The sequence below is a fragment of the Numida meleagris genome, chromosome 3, assembly GCF_002078875.1.
Source record: "Numida meleagris isolate 19003 breed g44 Domestic line chromosome 3, NumMel1.0, whole genome shotgun sequence".
Classification (NCBI taxonomy): Eukaryota; Metazoa; Chordata; class Aves; order Galliformes; family Numididae; genus Numida; species Numida meleagris.
Genome location: NC_034411.1, coordinates 17580364 through 17597281, shown reverse-complemented (window position 1 = coordinate 17597281; position 16918 = coordinate 17580364). Strand labels below are relative to the sequence as shown.

General features: G+C 40.4%; 2 protein-coding genes across 2 annotated transcripts in view; both read right to left on the bottom strand.

Moving 5' to 3' along the window:
- The window catches only part of SUSD4 (sushi domain containing 4), a 43643-nt gene extending 31662 nt beyond the window's left edge, over nucleotides 1-11981 (bottom strand). Inside the window, exon 1 of the mRNA XM_021393266.1 lies at nucleotides 11234-11981. Within this exon, the coding sequence (XP_021248941.1) occupies nucleotides 11234-11339 (106 nt within the window). The 5' untranslated portion in view covers nucleotides 11340-11981. The remainder of the gene's footprint in view (nucleotides 1-11233) is intronic.
- CAPN8 (calpain 8) overlaps nucleotides 1-16918 on the bottom strand; it is a 102260-nt gene that overhangs the window by 2526 nt on the left and 82816 nt on the right. The gene's annotated exons all lie outside the window — the stretch shown is intronic.

Genomic DNA, 16918 nt, shown 5'->3' with positions numbered 1-16918 from the left:
GGGGAGAGGGGAGAGGGGAGAGGGGAGAGGGGAGAGGAATGGTGCTGAGGTCACATCCAATTCACAGGGTATAAAAATGAGTCAAGCTTACTCCTCAGTTTTCATTAAGTCAAATATGCAAAGTTAGAGATGGTGGGACTGTCAGCACAAAACCCAACACAGAAAGCAAGAACATTTTTCTCCCCTGGTGCAGCTCAGCTCAGTGACCTTATAGCCACTTTTCTGGTGACCTTTAACAAGCAAAGATTTTCATTCATTTTGCAGTAACTTGAACTTGAGCAGTCTGTGAGCAGAAAATGCAACACCCAAAGGGAACTCCCAGGAAGGAAATGGAACATGAACAGAAAAATTAGATTCTGTACCCCTAGTTTCTACAAACCCAGCATTTAGCTTATTCAGCTACTGAATGAGATATGACACATGAAGTCAGCACAGGATCACTGCTCCATGCAATATTTCCACTGCTTGTTCCTGAAGAAAGGAAGAAGTTTCAAGGAATAGCCACATAGGCTGACTGCATGTGCAATACAGCATGCTAAATATTTCAATGGCTTATTTAGCTGAGAATTAAGTCTCAGTGTTTTCCACTTTAGATCTGAAGCTTCTGGTAAAATATTCAAGAACAGCAATGCTAAAACATCCCTGAGAACTGCAATCTTCCAGATGACCTCAGTGACATCAGAACTGGACCCTTTACATGACAATAATTTCTATATAATAAAACCTCATTTTGTTAAGATCAATCATACGCTGTCAAAAATGAGTGAACACATATCTCTGATAAAATACAGCTTGGTACAGTAAGTATTTTCATCTCATCCTCTTTGGTTTCTTTCCCTTATCAAAACTATGTTTCTACAAGCAGCTACTCAAAATTGTGATACAGTATTTTATTTAACAGAAGGAGCAATATCATGTCATAGACTGGATGTCTTTTGCTTTGGTCATTTTATAACTTGAATAAACCGGACAAAAAATGTTTTCAGCCAAAGCCGTAAGATAAATCTTGGGAAAGAACCATAAAAATCTCATAAATGAGAAAGCCATGGTTACAGCAGAAAAGTGCTATCTAGCAGGAAAGAGTATATCAAATAAGTTTTAAAATAAGTTAGAATGACAATGAATTCTATTTCTTTACAAATCCTTCAATGAGTCATTGGGAATGAAAAGAACGAAATTTTATTTTGTCTCCTGTACTGTTTTCATGGTTAGAAAGAGGGAAGAAGGGATTATCAGCATCTGCTAGTAAAACTATACAGCACACCTATCAGTTAAAGCAGTTGATTTTCCTGGTATCTACACCAGCAAAAACTTACTAAGGTCAGCAGCCATCTTCATAATCAATGCTGCATCACCAGCACCAATTTTATGGGATGCTATTGTACGGTGCTAGATGCCTTAGTTAGATTAATCTAACTAGAACACTTTCTGTATCATGGCACCTTCAAGGGGTACTGCTTAAAATACAGTGAGCAATTAAGCTTTCTGATGAGGCTCAGGGGTACGGCAAATTCATCATTACCAGTACAACATGTAGTTGGTACAGCATGTACTTTGGTTGTGGTATTTACCATATTTCTACTGCTGGACCATCACGAGGCCATCAGAAAGTAACAATGCTTTTAACCTGGATAGAGTAGAGGTATTTTATATGGGTTTTTATTTTACCTTACGTACTTGCTGTTGTTGGTTAGATAAAAATTATGGCAAATGAATCAGAAGACCAAAAAGTAAGCAGTGCTTTTCTAGGGGTGCAAAACAATTACAGTCCATCTGAATGGAGTGTATTACTGGAATCCTGCATTGTATGTTCTCTCACATACAATGGTTCATCTTGTCTATGGATGAAAAGCCTGAAATATCAGAAGGCAGTTATCCGACAAAATACCAGAAGTTTCCAAATCCTGTTCAGTTCTGAATTAAAATAATAGCTCCCCATACTACTGGATAGATTGGGTTGGATCATACTCAATCAATCTGCAAATTCATACAGCATGCTCTTAAATCAGCTCAGTCTCAATAAAATATTCTGATCAGAGGTTTGATGCAAGTATCTCCATTAACAGACTATTCCTTTGGAAAACAGATTTTTATGAAGTCTGTAAACTGGCAAATTGCTCATTGACAAATATAGCTATTCCTATTCCCGGTGCTAGAGTAATATAGACACACTTCACCACATTTGTATGTCTGTGAGCAGCTTGCTCTGTCTGAAGTGAGCTGCAAAGACAGTCACTCTCCACTGTGAGAATAGCGCTCCCAGCAGAAGTCAAGTGGACAGAAAGGCAAGGGGGAAATTATGCATCTGCGATCACGTGGGATCATCATAGCCACAGCTGAATTACAGATATGCCTGAAATAAAGCAGGAGAAAGAATCCTTCTGTTCTTCTGCATTCCCCAGCATCTTTTTCTCAATTTCCACATTCGTTTGCCTTGTTTCCCTCTCCCCTCATCACCATATCTTACTGCATCCTGTAAATTCATGTTGCTGCTGAGGTGATTTCCAATCGAGATTTGATGCATTTCTGTGCTTCCAAAGCTGCTGTATGGCAATTCACTGACAAACTGCTGATGCTGTTACCTCAGAAACGGCTGCACTTGCTCTTGAGAGACATCACTCTCATTTCAGTTTGTTACATACACACAATGAAGGAAAAGTGATATATAACGTGTAATAATATTTAAGATATGGCCTGCTTTCTGTATTTGTCTTCAGCTGTGACAGTATGATGGAGATGGGCTTCTCATGCACCGGCACCTGGACCTGGGCTCCTTCCATCACCAAATTCTGTCTATCTCAGAGGTGGCAGAGGGATTCTGAGGCTTTGTGGCTCTGTGGCAGGACCAGACTGCCTGCGTGCACGTTTTATAAGGAGCCTGCAAACATGGCAGAAGTGGGATATCTTAGGCCAGCTCTCAATAAAATGCCTTACTAGGACTAAAGCAGAAAGACCACAAGTGCAAACGCGCCAAGGGCTTCCTCATCTCATACAAAGGAAAAGTCATTTTCATCCCTTTAACAGTTTCTGCCTGTTTTTGTGAAAGCCACACAGGCACAGTGTTTTGGGCCTTTGGCTGTTTATGTTTCCTTGTGGATGGCAATGTTAATTGAGCTATCCACATACCACTGTAACAAGGAAAGGAAGGATGTGCTCAGAGTAACATCTAGCCTTACAAGTGAAATGAAATTATAAACCTGTACTTTCATTAGTGAAATGCCTGCAAAAATCTAAACTCTCTTTAATCCCTTAAGGGTCACTAATGCTTAAGCTTCCCTGAGGCTTCAGCTGCCTCGGAGAACCCTGCCCTGTTTAAGATGTGAATCACAGCCTCACTGGCCGTCCTTGTAGAACGCTCCCAACCTCAGCGTGGTTGGATATCCCTTCTCACTCAGCTGAGCCTTACCCAGGGCAGCACAACAAGCTGCTGGAAGAAAGGGAGATGTTCAAATTACCAAGGAGAAACACAGCAGCAAATAAGAGTTCTGGGGGTGTGTACTTTGCATAAGTTTTATCTACAGAACCAAGAAAACCTCACCCTAGAGGCCTTGCATGTCATGCTGGTGTTTGTGCCCTCACTTGGTAACACTTGCTTTGTGCCAAGGGGAGACAGTGGATCCTTCCTCCTAATGAGGATGGCAGCCCACAGCCACCCCTGCACAGTCCCATTGGAGGAACAGCTGAAAAGGAGCAGCCGCTCAGAGATGCTCCCAAGAGCCATGGTCAGCCTCAAAATCTCTCCTCAGGGAAGACGTGTCCTTGGGCACTTCCGTGCTAAATCAAACCAACATACCCCTGGAAAGCCTCAGGACTGCTGCTCCCTCCACAGAGGGCATGGGAAAGGGAAGGTGAGGAGATGGAGCCAGCACAAACCGACCACAGGGGATGGGAAGGGGCTTCCAGGAGTCACACCAGAGCTGCTTCTGGTCAGGAAACTCACCAGCAGGAAAGGGGAAGGATCTGCATCGATATGGCAGGTTCAAGCCACTGCATCAGTGACAACAGATGCAATAACAGCATCTTTGTTTCAGGGGCCATGCCTCCAATTAGACACTCCGATTACAGTTCAGAACTCAGGGATGATAGCACACCCCAGCTGTTGCTTACCAGTGTAGGACAGCAGAGAACATGCTGAATTTTCTATTGATGAAAAGTGATGACTATTTGTAGTTTTGCATGTGACCCTTGATACAGGATTTGTCCCATTGTTACTTGCACATGAAGCTAATGCATGGGGAAAAAACAAAATTGCTGGAAAAGGAAGATGTAGAATAAAAGTAGCAGAGCACTTTAGAAAACCCAAAATAAACCCTAAAAATGTGTTAGTTTCTTCTTGAAAATGAGTTTCTTCCTATTAATATCTTAAACAGCATAGGGCTGTCCCTTTAATCATATCTATTCCTTAAAATTAATATAGCTATGTCATCTTTGTAAATAAGCATTTCATTTATAATGCAGGAAGCACTTGTTGTTTCCAGCCCTTTGTAATCTCACATCTCTGGGTGCATAATTTATGAATCCTTATGAAATGTCACATGCAACTCTGTGATCCTCTGAACCCAGCATCATTTAAATAAAACAAAATAAAGCAGAAATCAAATCTGCCTATGGTTCTACTAACAGAATCAAGCTCTTCCCACAATAGTCTGTTTTGGTTACAGAAAGTTACCACTGCTCTCCTGGTGTGCGTCAGGGTGAATAAAAGCCAACTTACCACAGAAGGAATACCAAAACATCCTAAACATCTATGCTGGTATTTAGCTCTGCAATAATTTAGAATGGTGGCACATGCACGTTTTGGCCCAACCTGAGGCTTGTTCCACTCAAGCATTAGGCAGAAATAACTAAAAATCTGAAACCAGAGCCTGCTCAAATTTCTGCAGATATGAAGTAAATTATCTTCTTCATTTCCATTCATCCAGTTAGTTCAGTTTAATGATTGCTTCTATTCAAGCTGCAATCTCTAGCAGGACTTCAAAAAGTATGAAACTGGATTTTTCTTTTCTATGCTGTGAAAAAGAACCAGGTGAAAATGAGTGACTCTCTCCAGTTCAATTCCTTTTCTTGTACAGATAATACTTCAGGTTTCTAACTGAATTTTAAATATAAGATGTGCTTACATAAACTTATTTTTGTGCATGTTTACCACACAGATTCATTTTAACTACTTCAAAATGGTTCTTCTTCAAAATGCTATTTCCGCACTTTTTATCTGAATTCTGAACATCTCTGAATTGTAACTTCAGACAAACACGCTTTGACATGGATGATGAGTTTTTTAAACAATCCGATTAAAAAAAAATCAATCAAAATCTTCTACCATAATAAAACCAAGGATGCGGTAAATACACATTAAGCTCTATCTCTCCTTCAACAAACGAGCACATACCTAACACATCCTCCTATTCAGCTGAAGGAACTGTAATGAAGCCAACATGTATTTTTTCATAGTGACCCAGAAGAACCATCATAAGGAATTAAATATGTAAAAATTAAAAATATGAAACATTAACATATCGCTTAGGCCAAGATTTCCTTTTTACTGATTTAAATGTATAGGTGAGCTCATTACTTTGATTTAAATCAACCAACCCCACTTGTATTTTCTTCCTCACACACAACGCTTTATATATTACATGTCTAACGATTTCATTAGAGTTGCAATATTGTCAATGTGGGAATCCAGCCTTAGGTCACTAAACAGGATTAATAACAGCACAGAAAACTACTAATAAAAAGTGCCAAATAAAATAAAGCTATGCTCCCATAATTTTAAGAATGTTATTGGCCAGAGGTGTTTTTCAGTATCTAGGTGCTGTTGTTTATCAGTTCCCTATGTTTCGTATTCTGGAAAAAATTAATTACCTTTACCAAGAGTTGCTTTAAACATTTTTAGTCTAGACGTGCATCCCTTAGGAAATATAGCAAAACAAACAAACAAGAAAAAAACCCCAACAACATAACAAATGAATCATGAGCTAGTTACTATAGTAATATTTCTCCTAGGCCAACAGCATATAAGATTATTCATCATTGCAAATCTGAAGTAATGAAATGTCACTTACAACATTCAGCAGAGATCCTTGACTCTATAAGATGCAAGAATCGAATATGCAGCCATATGATTTTGGGGTTTGATATTTATTCTCTAATCATTTGCAGACTTCCCTATATAGTATCCTATGTTTACTGCATGCACTAGTATGGTAATTCAACAATTTTTGCATTTCAGCTGTGTAATAGAAATCGATTTTATACTTTCCCAAGAACAGAGAGAATTGTGTTTAGGGACAATCAGGATTAATGTGTGAATATTATAATTATTATAACTTGTTAATAAAGTGCACGCTAGAGACGACCGAGAGACATGGGATTTTAAAAACTGGTACATACTTAATGCAGGAGAGCAGGCAGACAGTTATTCCAGCTTTTGCACTTGATTCCTTATGATAAGTCCTCTGATACTTCAGCATACTCTGACAGCTCTTATACCCTACAGTGTTTTATTCTGTATGCACCTAACCATGAAACTGTGACCTTTCCTCTTAGATGTGAACTGCACCACAATCATCCCTTCTTTATTTGCATTTTCCTCTGGGTTTTTGAATGTGCCCTATTTGAGAAATACCTGGAAGTCTGCAACACTGCAGAGCTCACCTGCTTGGCTTTTGAGAAAGGCTGAACCACGAATCACTAAATAGGCAAGAAGTGGATGCATTGCTTGCTGGCTAGCTATTTGGTAAGCTGTGGTTTTGCTGGTTCACCAGGTGTCTTACAAGTGAGGACTGCCATGTTGCCTTTCAATTTTCTTCCAGTTCACACAGTAAAACACTTCTACTCAAATAAGGCTTCTAGAAAGAGAGCAGATAATATCCACGGGGAAAAATACACTGACTGATTTTAGCCCCAGTATGGACTCAAGGAGAACTTCTGATTTCTTTCTATGTAGAAAAGTGACTTTATGTGCCCATGTTTCGCTAGTATTGCTAGCGTTAGGCACAGGTTTTAGTTTGTTGTTTCCCTTCACAAGAATGAATAACAAGATTGCTTGTTATTTTGACAGAACAAGACAAAACCACCAAATTGTACAGAAAGGAAGAAGCGCAGGTAATGAAACACTGTCATCATACTGAAACAGTTGCTACTTAAAATTATTTATTTTAAATGCCCTGTGTTGTGAGTTATTCTGTCCATAGCGCAAAGACTGGAAAAATCAGAGGCAGGCTAAGACAATCCAGAAGCATATTTATTCCTTTCCTTTTGACTCAAAATCATATTCAATTAAATTCCTTAGCAAAGCGGAAAAACAACTCTAAAATTTGTTCCAGACACTGTTTAAACAGCCGGTTGGGAATGGGACTATAGGAGCAGGTGCAGGGCTGTCTCTACTAAAATCCCCCTATGTACATGATCATACTGCAGATACACATATGGGCACCCTTCCCTCATCCCAATTGGGTGTTTCCACTCCTTTCCTGGTACCAGTGGCTGAACTGGCTGGAAAAAAGCCCTGCAAGATAAGTTGTTGACTTCGCTCATCCTGCTGGCCATCTGAGCACTGTCAGCACGTTGACAAGGCCAAGAATGAAAGCATGTAGTAAGGAGCAAAGAATAGAAAGTACGTTTTTGGGACATTCACTGCTTAGATTGTCCCAGGTCAATCAACAAAACTGTACCTTCATGATGTGACTTTGCATATTGATATAATAAAGGTTACAGTTAATAGAATCATAGAATTATTAAGGTTGAAAAAGACCACTAGGATCATCAAGTTGAACCACCAACCCATCCCCACCATGCTCACTGACCACATCCCTCAGTGCCACATCTCCACGGCTCTTGAACGCCGCCAGGGATGGTGATGCCATCACCTCCCTGGGCAGCCTGCGCCAGTGCCTCACTGCTCTTTCTGAGAAGAAATGTTTCCTAACATCCTACCTGAACTTCCGCTGGTGCAACTTAAGGCCATTCCTTCTCATCCTATCGCTGTTACCCAGGAGAAGAGGCTGACCCCCACCTCACCATGACCTCCTTTCAGGCAGTTGTAGAGAGCAATAAGGTCTCCCCTGAGCTTCCTCTTCTCCAGACTGCACAATCCCAGTTCCCTCAGCTGCACCCCATAACACTTGCACTCCAGACCCTTCACAGCTTTGTTGCCCTTCTTTGGAAATGCAGTTATTAGTAATAATTACTTACTGGTAATTTGTAATAATTATTCGTCTTTATTAATTATTACTATGAACAGCTCTCTAGATCCCTCTTTTCCATGTACAATTTTCCAGGCCTTCTTCACAGGGGGCCTCCTAAATTGTTTCAATGACAAATGCCACAGGCACACTCTCAATATTTGTGAAACAGTTTTTAAGATGAAAATCTTACGAATCTTTGGTGTGTAAAGAACACTCTGGTCCAATATTTCCCCCTTCAACACAATCTGCTTCTTCTCTTGCCATTTTCTTATCAGTTCTGCAGTTCTTCTATTAATCCAAATCTTCACGTAGAGTTTCCCTGGTGGCAGTTTACTAAAGTCAAGACAGACACTATCTGCTGCATTTTCCTTGCCTGAGAAACCAGCTGTCATCCCAAGAGATTAACAGATTAATCCACCATAACCTTTCTTTAACACATCTATGCTTTATTTTGTTCTTAATGTACCTCCAAGATTTTTTATTTCTATAACTTAGAAAAATTCTAAAATGTGGTGAATTATTAAAGTGAGAGAACCACGTTCTCTCTTCACAGTCTCCCAGATTACAGAGATTTCCAATTCTGTTTTCATCTGTGGGTATTACAGATACTATCTTAGGGCACTGCTGGAAGTCGCCCACTTTCAGCTATGCATATGACAATGAACTCCTGCAGAACAGGAGGAAGCCGAGCACAGAAGAGAAACTGGAGGAGGAACAGCAGGAGTGATTCAGTAAAGGCACAGTGATGAGATGTAGTGACATACAAAAATATGTTAGCCTGGAAACTGGCTGGTAGCTCTTTGGATGGTGCTACCACTAAGAGAGAAGAGGGAAGGAAATGTGGGAAGTAGAAGCCTTAGAAGGGTAGGCTAAATAGGAAGCTGGAGAGGAACAGAAGGGGAAAGAACCCTCAGCCACAGGCAGTGGAGCAAAGAGGAAGAGCAGCACACAGAGACAAAATCTTCAATGCCAGGAAGAAACTGAGGTAAGGCAAGAACAATCTGGGAGGCTGTTAATATGCCAGGAGAGCCCTCTCAAGAGTTAACAGCCTATTCTTTTGGAACAGAAGAACCTGATGTGCTCTTCTGTTGTTCTATTTTTTTGTTTTGTTTATTTGTTTGTTTCTGCTGACATCTCCAAAAACTATAGTGTACTCTGCATTGACAACAGTGAAGTTGAGGCTGTCAGATGAAATCTAATGCCCTTTACATAACATATACAATCTGCTGGCAGGCACATGAAAGACTGGGACTTAAAGCATTCCTGTGCACACATAGTAGGTAATGCTGAGATATCTGATGCTCAAAATATTTACATAAAAGCCAATCTGAAAATCACACACACTGGCTAAATTTAAAGAATATAGGCATCTGTTCTTTGGAAAGTAATCACATCCCTCCCAATCACGAAAATAGATTCTCATCATTTTGAAGGACTAGAGGAAGAGGAAGAATAAGCTGTTATTTAATTTTTTATGGTGCTATAAATTGACTAGCTGGGAGCTAGGAAAGGTCTGGAACTAGCTAAGAGATTGTTCTTTGTTCTTATTCAAGGGATAAGCATTTTAACCACACAAACAATGAATTTATTTAAAAGTTACTTTCCTTAATAGATATTAATTTTGGGATTTCTGCAGTTCTTCTTTCCCCTGAGGGTTAAATGGCTCTTTGCAGAGCAACAGCTGCAGCAAACCTAGTTAAAACAACGAGCATGCAGTACACAGATCCATACATACATGCTTTGCTAGAAACAGGCAGCATACTCAGATTTATAAGTGTGCCAGTCCCCCAGGATGTCATAATTGTGTTTGTTCTTTTAATAACTTTAGGCTCCAGTGATCAGAATAAAAGTTCCATGCTGAAGTTAATGCTTCATCCTTAGTTCACCCCGCCACCCTGAATTATGTAGTAAGCAGACTTAAATAAATGCAGGAGTCTGGTTCCCTTCTTAAACTACAGACTCCAGCCACGCACATGATGGGTTGCCTGATTTTATTCAGGGATTTTCTTTTCAAAGCTTACATTGTTCTTAGAAAATATTTGGCTCAGTCATTTCGTTTTATAATGCCACAGATTTTCAAGTCTGCCTTCCAGTGTCAGATGAATTGTAATCTTTACTAATCCAAGCAACATACCAAGATTCTGGACTTGCAAAAACAGTTGAGTTGTTTGGACAGTTACGTTCTTCCTAATTATTATGTGTACACATCCTCAACCTTTTTCTGCAGCCCAAAATACAGAGTTAGTTAAGCAGCTTATTAACCAGGCATGGTCTTTCAGTACCTATTTTGGCTACAGCATGCCAATACTAATCTTATGATAATAAATGATTTTTTACTCCTCTTATCAGACTTCAAATCACTGTATAATAAAGACAGGCATGTATATTACCAGTTTACATGAGGGGCACTGAGTAAAACAGAAGTAGGTCAAAAACAGCGCAGGCTAACGGCATGGTAGTGAATAGGAAGCCAAGCTTCCAGTCAGCCAGTACCCTGTCCAACATGGTTACCACGTTAAGGTTAAATGAGCAGAACTTGCGTACATATACTGCCATCTTCACTTTCTTGCCACCTTAGAAAGATTTTTTTTTTAAATCTGACACTGACCTGAGCCTCACTTGAGAGTAGAAGTGAACTGCTTTAAGATGTTAATATAATTTGTCCAGGTCTTACGGGGATAGACAAGCTTTGTTTCATTTTGTACGAAATTCACAGGTACTTTTAGCCTCCAATAACTTAAAACAGTTTCAGATTAGAACTCTGAACTTGTCTGTGGATGAAGCACACTGATGCAGTCCCAGCACCAGTTTCTTGACCATTCCCACTGAGTGCTGCTTTCCAAAATTCTCTCTTAAAATCTTCTCCTTTCATTCTTGCCATTCTACCTGATAGGACTTATCCACCACGAACTGGCATTCAGTGTGTGGTGTCCAAACTGCCTTTATAGAGCTGCTAACACCTCCATTCTTATGGCAATCCCCACCAGGACCCTGAGGGCATTAGTAGACCTTAATGGCTCTGACAGGCCTCACCTGGGACACACCTGTATGTGTGCCTGTCTCTGGCCTCATCTTCTGGGTGGACTTCGGGCCTATGTTGTAGCCATATCTTCTGCTGGGTCCCTCAGGTGGCCCCTGGATCTGGTTCATCCCCTAGCCGTGTCTGGGGCTGCTGACAGGTCCCATCACTAGCATCCAGCTCTGTCCCCCTGGAGCCAGGGGGACTCTGTGGGACTGCATTCTGATTGGTGAAGGAATAGTTACGGTGGGGTCACCCTCAGCTCCTGGCTCCTCCTCTGTGGAAAGCCCCACTCCCTCTGCTCCCTGCCACTAGCCAGGACACACATGTCCTCAGTTCCCTTCACTGCTTTCCCTTCCTTTTTTCGTGAAGTCCAAGTTCCTCATCCTGTCCTCCCTATTCCGAGTTCTTTCTGTACCCTGCCTTTCTTCTGCATTCTCCCTGGGATGTACTTTAAGCTGCTTTGTTTTTTCTCAGGCTTGAATTTATCTTTTCATGCCACCTCCCCATCCTCCATTTCTCCCCACGCATGTCATGTTGTCTTTTAAATCCCCCCTCAAAGCCCCACTTACATCATTTATTCTTTCTGTGTGCCAGACCCAGCTGCTTTCCCTTTGAGGGTTTTTCTCTATGAGGCCTTTGAGTTTAGGTTGTAAAATCCAAAGACAAGAAAACATCTTTCCACACTTGGTGGTCTCTTACATCATCTGCCCTATCTGTGGCCTGAAAATTTTCAGCCTTTAATTAATTTTCTGCATTTCTCCACAGGCACTTTCTGGAATTTCTTCACTTGCTATTAATTTTCCATGAATATACTGCTGTACCTACAAACAGAGAGGCTGCCATTGATCTGATCTGCCTTACTGTCAAGATTAGAAATACCTGTTCCCGCTATGAAAAGAAGTACCTCTGCTCCTGATTTCTGACTCGAGCCATTTCACAGCCCGCACGCTGCTCACTAAAGGCGCATCAATCACCACACATCAGGCAGCACTGACCTCCACAACCACCCACGGTAGCTACCAGTTCCCACACTGAGATGGTGCTGCATGGTGTGAAGTGTACACCTTGACCTAATGGTCTTTCAGAAGGCATGCCTGCCCTACATGCATTTAGACCTACTGCTCTCCTAAAACACAGCATCTTGAGTGCTGTTACCATCGTGTGGAAACTTGCTGCTGGACAAAATTATAGAGAAAGGGAACATCACATTGTTCCCTTAAAGCTAAGAATAAAAGAAAGATTAAAGGATAGCCCAGATATTCCACAGGATACGGACAACTGACACCTACTATCCCTTGTTAGAGCAGCCTGAGGAGCAACCTGAATCCTTTGTCAAAGGATTGTATCCCATGGAAAAACTGAGGGAACTCTGATATAACTTAAAGCTTCTGTAAGTATAGCTTGCTTGAAACACTGCAGTTTTCTCTTAGGTAGCAAGGGATGCTGTCTCAACTCTATCAGCTGCTCTGCAAGGTATGGAGGAATTACGAGAACAGATACTCCAAGTTGGGATGAACGCATCATACATTTGGAACTCATTTAATCACTAATCAGGCAAACTCAAACAGGCAAAAATCCCATCTTGTTACACTTACTTTTGAAATATGGCATGCTCAAATGAGGGAGGAAATTGTTTTAGTAGGATTTATAACAGTAATGAAGAGTTACATTCTTTTTGTAATGACATTGTGTGATACATTTTCTCTTTCGGGAGTCAGCTTCTGAAGTATTTTAATCTGTCTCAACATTCAGCAAAACTGTGAAATCCTCATGAGTATCAGGCCTGTACACAACTCGGGTGATAACCTTCAATTACCTCTCCAGTTTGGTTTTATTTACATAGTAGAGACAAGGCTTGTTCAAACCTGAACCAACCAGCAGGCCATCAAAAGAGATTTTCCCTAATTCACAACTGTGTTGTTTGGGGACAGATAAGGGTGGAGGGGGAATCACAGAATTACCAAGGTCAGAAAAGACCTCGAAGATCATTTAGTGCAACAGTCCACCTATCACCAATGTTGCCCACTAACCCATGTCCCTCAGTGCCACATCTCCACGGTTCTCGAACACCTTCAGGGGCAGTGTCTTCACCACCTCCCTGGGCAGCCTGTGCCAGTGCCTCACTGCTCTTTCTGAGAAGAGATTTCTCCTAATATCCAACCCCAATCTACCCTGGTGCAACTTGAAGCCATTACCTCTCGTCCTATCATGGAACAGCATACTGTGAGGACCCAAAGGAGTACAGCATTTAAACCAAAACCTTCTGAGAATCTATTCATGGCCTACCAAAAAAAAAAAAAACAAAAAAAAACCAAAACAGATGGACAGCACAAGTACAAAGAAGAATGGCACTGCTTAAAACCACCCCCTGCTTTGGCACATGGCAGGGGTGCCAGGCCTGTCTCTCACACCACCATAGCCTCCCTGAAGGCACCTTTCAGCTGGTGCCCCACAACTAAGCTACTGGGGCTTCCCAAGCTCAGCTGCAACAACAGACTGTGCAAGCTCTTCTCTCAGGAGATGAAATACACTACGTTTAACTTCTTTCATCAAGACTATTTGCCAGATGGATTCCTAACAAACAAGAGAACCGAGCTGTTGAATTATTTTCCACATGCTCTGAAAGCTTGGGGAAAAAAAATACAGCAGATGAAGCTAATGAGAACTGAATGATGCATTTTTGAATGCAACATCATTATTTCAAAAAAAGTCTGCACATCACACTTTTTTTTGTTTTTTTTTTTTTTTTTTAAGAAAAGTCAAAGCTGACAGAAGTTTTCCACACCAGGTGAGGTAACAGATCTTATATTCTAAATAGTCAAAAAGAGAGGCTATGTTTTCAAACAGTAGATCTCATGTTCTGTTCCTATGTGAAAGTACTGCTCAATAGCAGCAGTGAATGAAATATTTTAAAGTAAACCTCATATTCTGCCGAAAATCCTTCACCTATCTCTGCAAGAAATTACCTTTCTCCTCTTCCATATGAAACTACATTGCTGCTCCTACACAACAGATGCATTGTTATTATTGCTTCTTTTGTTTTGGAATGCCAGTCTTATTTAAGTTAAGGTAACCACCAGAGGGAGCCTCTGATAGCTTTATAAATAATAAAGAGCTATTGAAAGTGACAGAAAAATTAATGAAAATAATTATAGTTGAGAAATTGAGTTCCAAGAAGCAGCAGTCTTGCCTCCAGACCAAATTCTATTTCAGTGAGTGGTTTTGTAAAAAGATGAAATTTATGGTATAACTTGCTCACTTGAAAATGGAAAGTATACAAAGGAAGGACAAGAATAAGACTGTGACAAAAGCACCTTTGATTAACATCTGCCTCATCTAAAAATGCAGTAACACTTCAGTCTCAGTAAGTAGCTACAAGCAATTCAGATTACTCAAGCAAGCCAGCCTTTTACCACTGGATATTAACACAGAAATACACTGAAGTAGTAAAATGCTATCAAATTTTCAAAATCTGAATGCAAACCTTTCTGCAGATTTTGCAAAAGAAAACATATAGCTTGTTTCCTATGCGTGGAGTCTGTGTGTATACAGGCTTTATATGCACCACGGCTGCCTTGCCAAGCAGATGGATGAAAGCAGAGTTCTTCAAAGAACAGAGTGGAGCTTTCTCAGACCTCTCAACATCTTGCACAATCTCCCTCAAGTTCCCTAGACAGCTGACCTTCAAAATGTCATTAAAAATATGAAGTATTAAAAGTACAGTACTACGAAGAAGCATCTGTTTTATAACCTAGTCCTTCCACGGCTTTTCAGAAGAAATCTGCCTTAAAGCATATATTGCTTAGAGGATGAAAGAGGATATAGAATGTTTGTGTCTGGTATCTTCCACAGTACATTTATTGAAATATTCATCACTTGTTCTAGTCTCTGAACTACTTCTGAATTGCTTATGCCGTTTTTGAGAAGATGCTTGCCATATAAAGACTTCGTATGTCATTATTCTTAACTATCATCCTTCTAACCAAGAAATATTGCCAGAGGGGCTTTTCTTCGCAATCACAAGAACTTGGGTTTTAGCTTACTTAGGGTGGAATTGAATGTTTTCCTTTCTCTTCCTACTAAAGGAGGAAAATGTTGTCAAGCAAATACCAGACTGTTTTGCTAGATGACGTGTGGTACTTCCCATACCCTCTCAAGATGCTTCCCTTGTATGCTAGGGGACTTCAGTTTTTTTCCATATGCAAAGTAAATATCCTACTGAAACCCATACTGGAAACACTGATTATTTGTGTTATCACTTCTCTTTCCCATATCTGAAATAACTCTGCATAGCCAACCTGGGTTAAAATAGGTGACGGCTTTGAGAGAGAACACAAGAGTCTATAATGGGCTTAGACATAAGGCAGCTGCAAGAATGGCCAGATGAGCAATGCTGACTTTAGCTTTTTGTAACCTGAGGGTTCATGCAATCCAATGTCCTTTCAACCTCTTCCAGCATATCATTTACTTTAGAAAGTAAACTGATGCTTTCCTGCACGCGTCTCTGTCTGACCAACACTCCTCTGGGCAAAAATACAAGTATTAAGTATCTGCAAACCCTGATACACTGAACATCGGCATTTGATCAAATCTTGGCAGACTCTGCCAATAAAACACACCTCTAGTACTCAGGCCTCACACCTGGGCAAATTATGTTTCTGCTCCAAAAACTGATAATACAGGAACACTTCAAATTACTTACTGTGAAAAGTAACTTCATGGGGCACAATTACATATTTTGTAAATCTTGTTCCGACATTTCCCGGAATCCTAAGCTATGAAGGCAGAGAGAAACCAAGCACGGAAAATTTCAGCCAAGCAGGTGTCATATTGCGGGGCATTGAAAACAAGGATTCCTAATGAAGCAGCTTTAGCTACAGGTGTCACCACCAACTCCACCTTCCCTAACACATCACAGCCCCTCTCATCTACACAGCTGTTCATCACACCTAATATAATCATTGTTATATAACCAGCCACAGCACACAGCACTTGATGTAAATGTTGATGTCATGGTGATTTTGAAAAACAACATTTCTATTAACGTGCTACCTCCAGCTCTCCCAGCTGGCTGACTGCAGACTGTCTCCCAAGATGTTCCAGTTCCTCCCTGCGGAGGTTTTTCATGTATCTTAATAATAATTCATAACATTTCTATTGCACCTTTTACTTTGACTCCCACTGACATATTCAGCTGTGACTTCTAGAGCAGCAGTAATATTGCTGAAGCTGTGATTGCCTTCAGTATGCACTACGGCAATATTTGCAGGGAAAAGAAATATATTTTGCTGCAGCAATTAAGATCATTATTAAAAATGGACCATCTCACAGGCATGCAAGGCCTTCCTCATGAACTCTGCTTTATTGTCCTTACTACAATTATGAACTGGAAAATACTCATTTAATGGCATGCTGGCCAAAAGATTTGATTGATTGTGAATATAACCTAACAAGGTTTCTGGAGCTTAAAGATTGGAAAGATTTTATATTTAGAACCAGAAGCAGAATCTAATCAAAGTAGAAACATTCTTCCAAAAGCCCTTCTCCCCCTCTCAGCACTATCTTCACTGATCTCTTTCCTCTTTTGATATATACATATATAAAAGTGTGTAACTATTTAAGTTTTATGCAGAAAATTATAAGATGAATAAATACATGTCAGAACAAAGAATACGCTGTAGATCTATCTAATGCAACAGCAATGAAG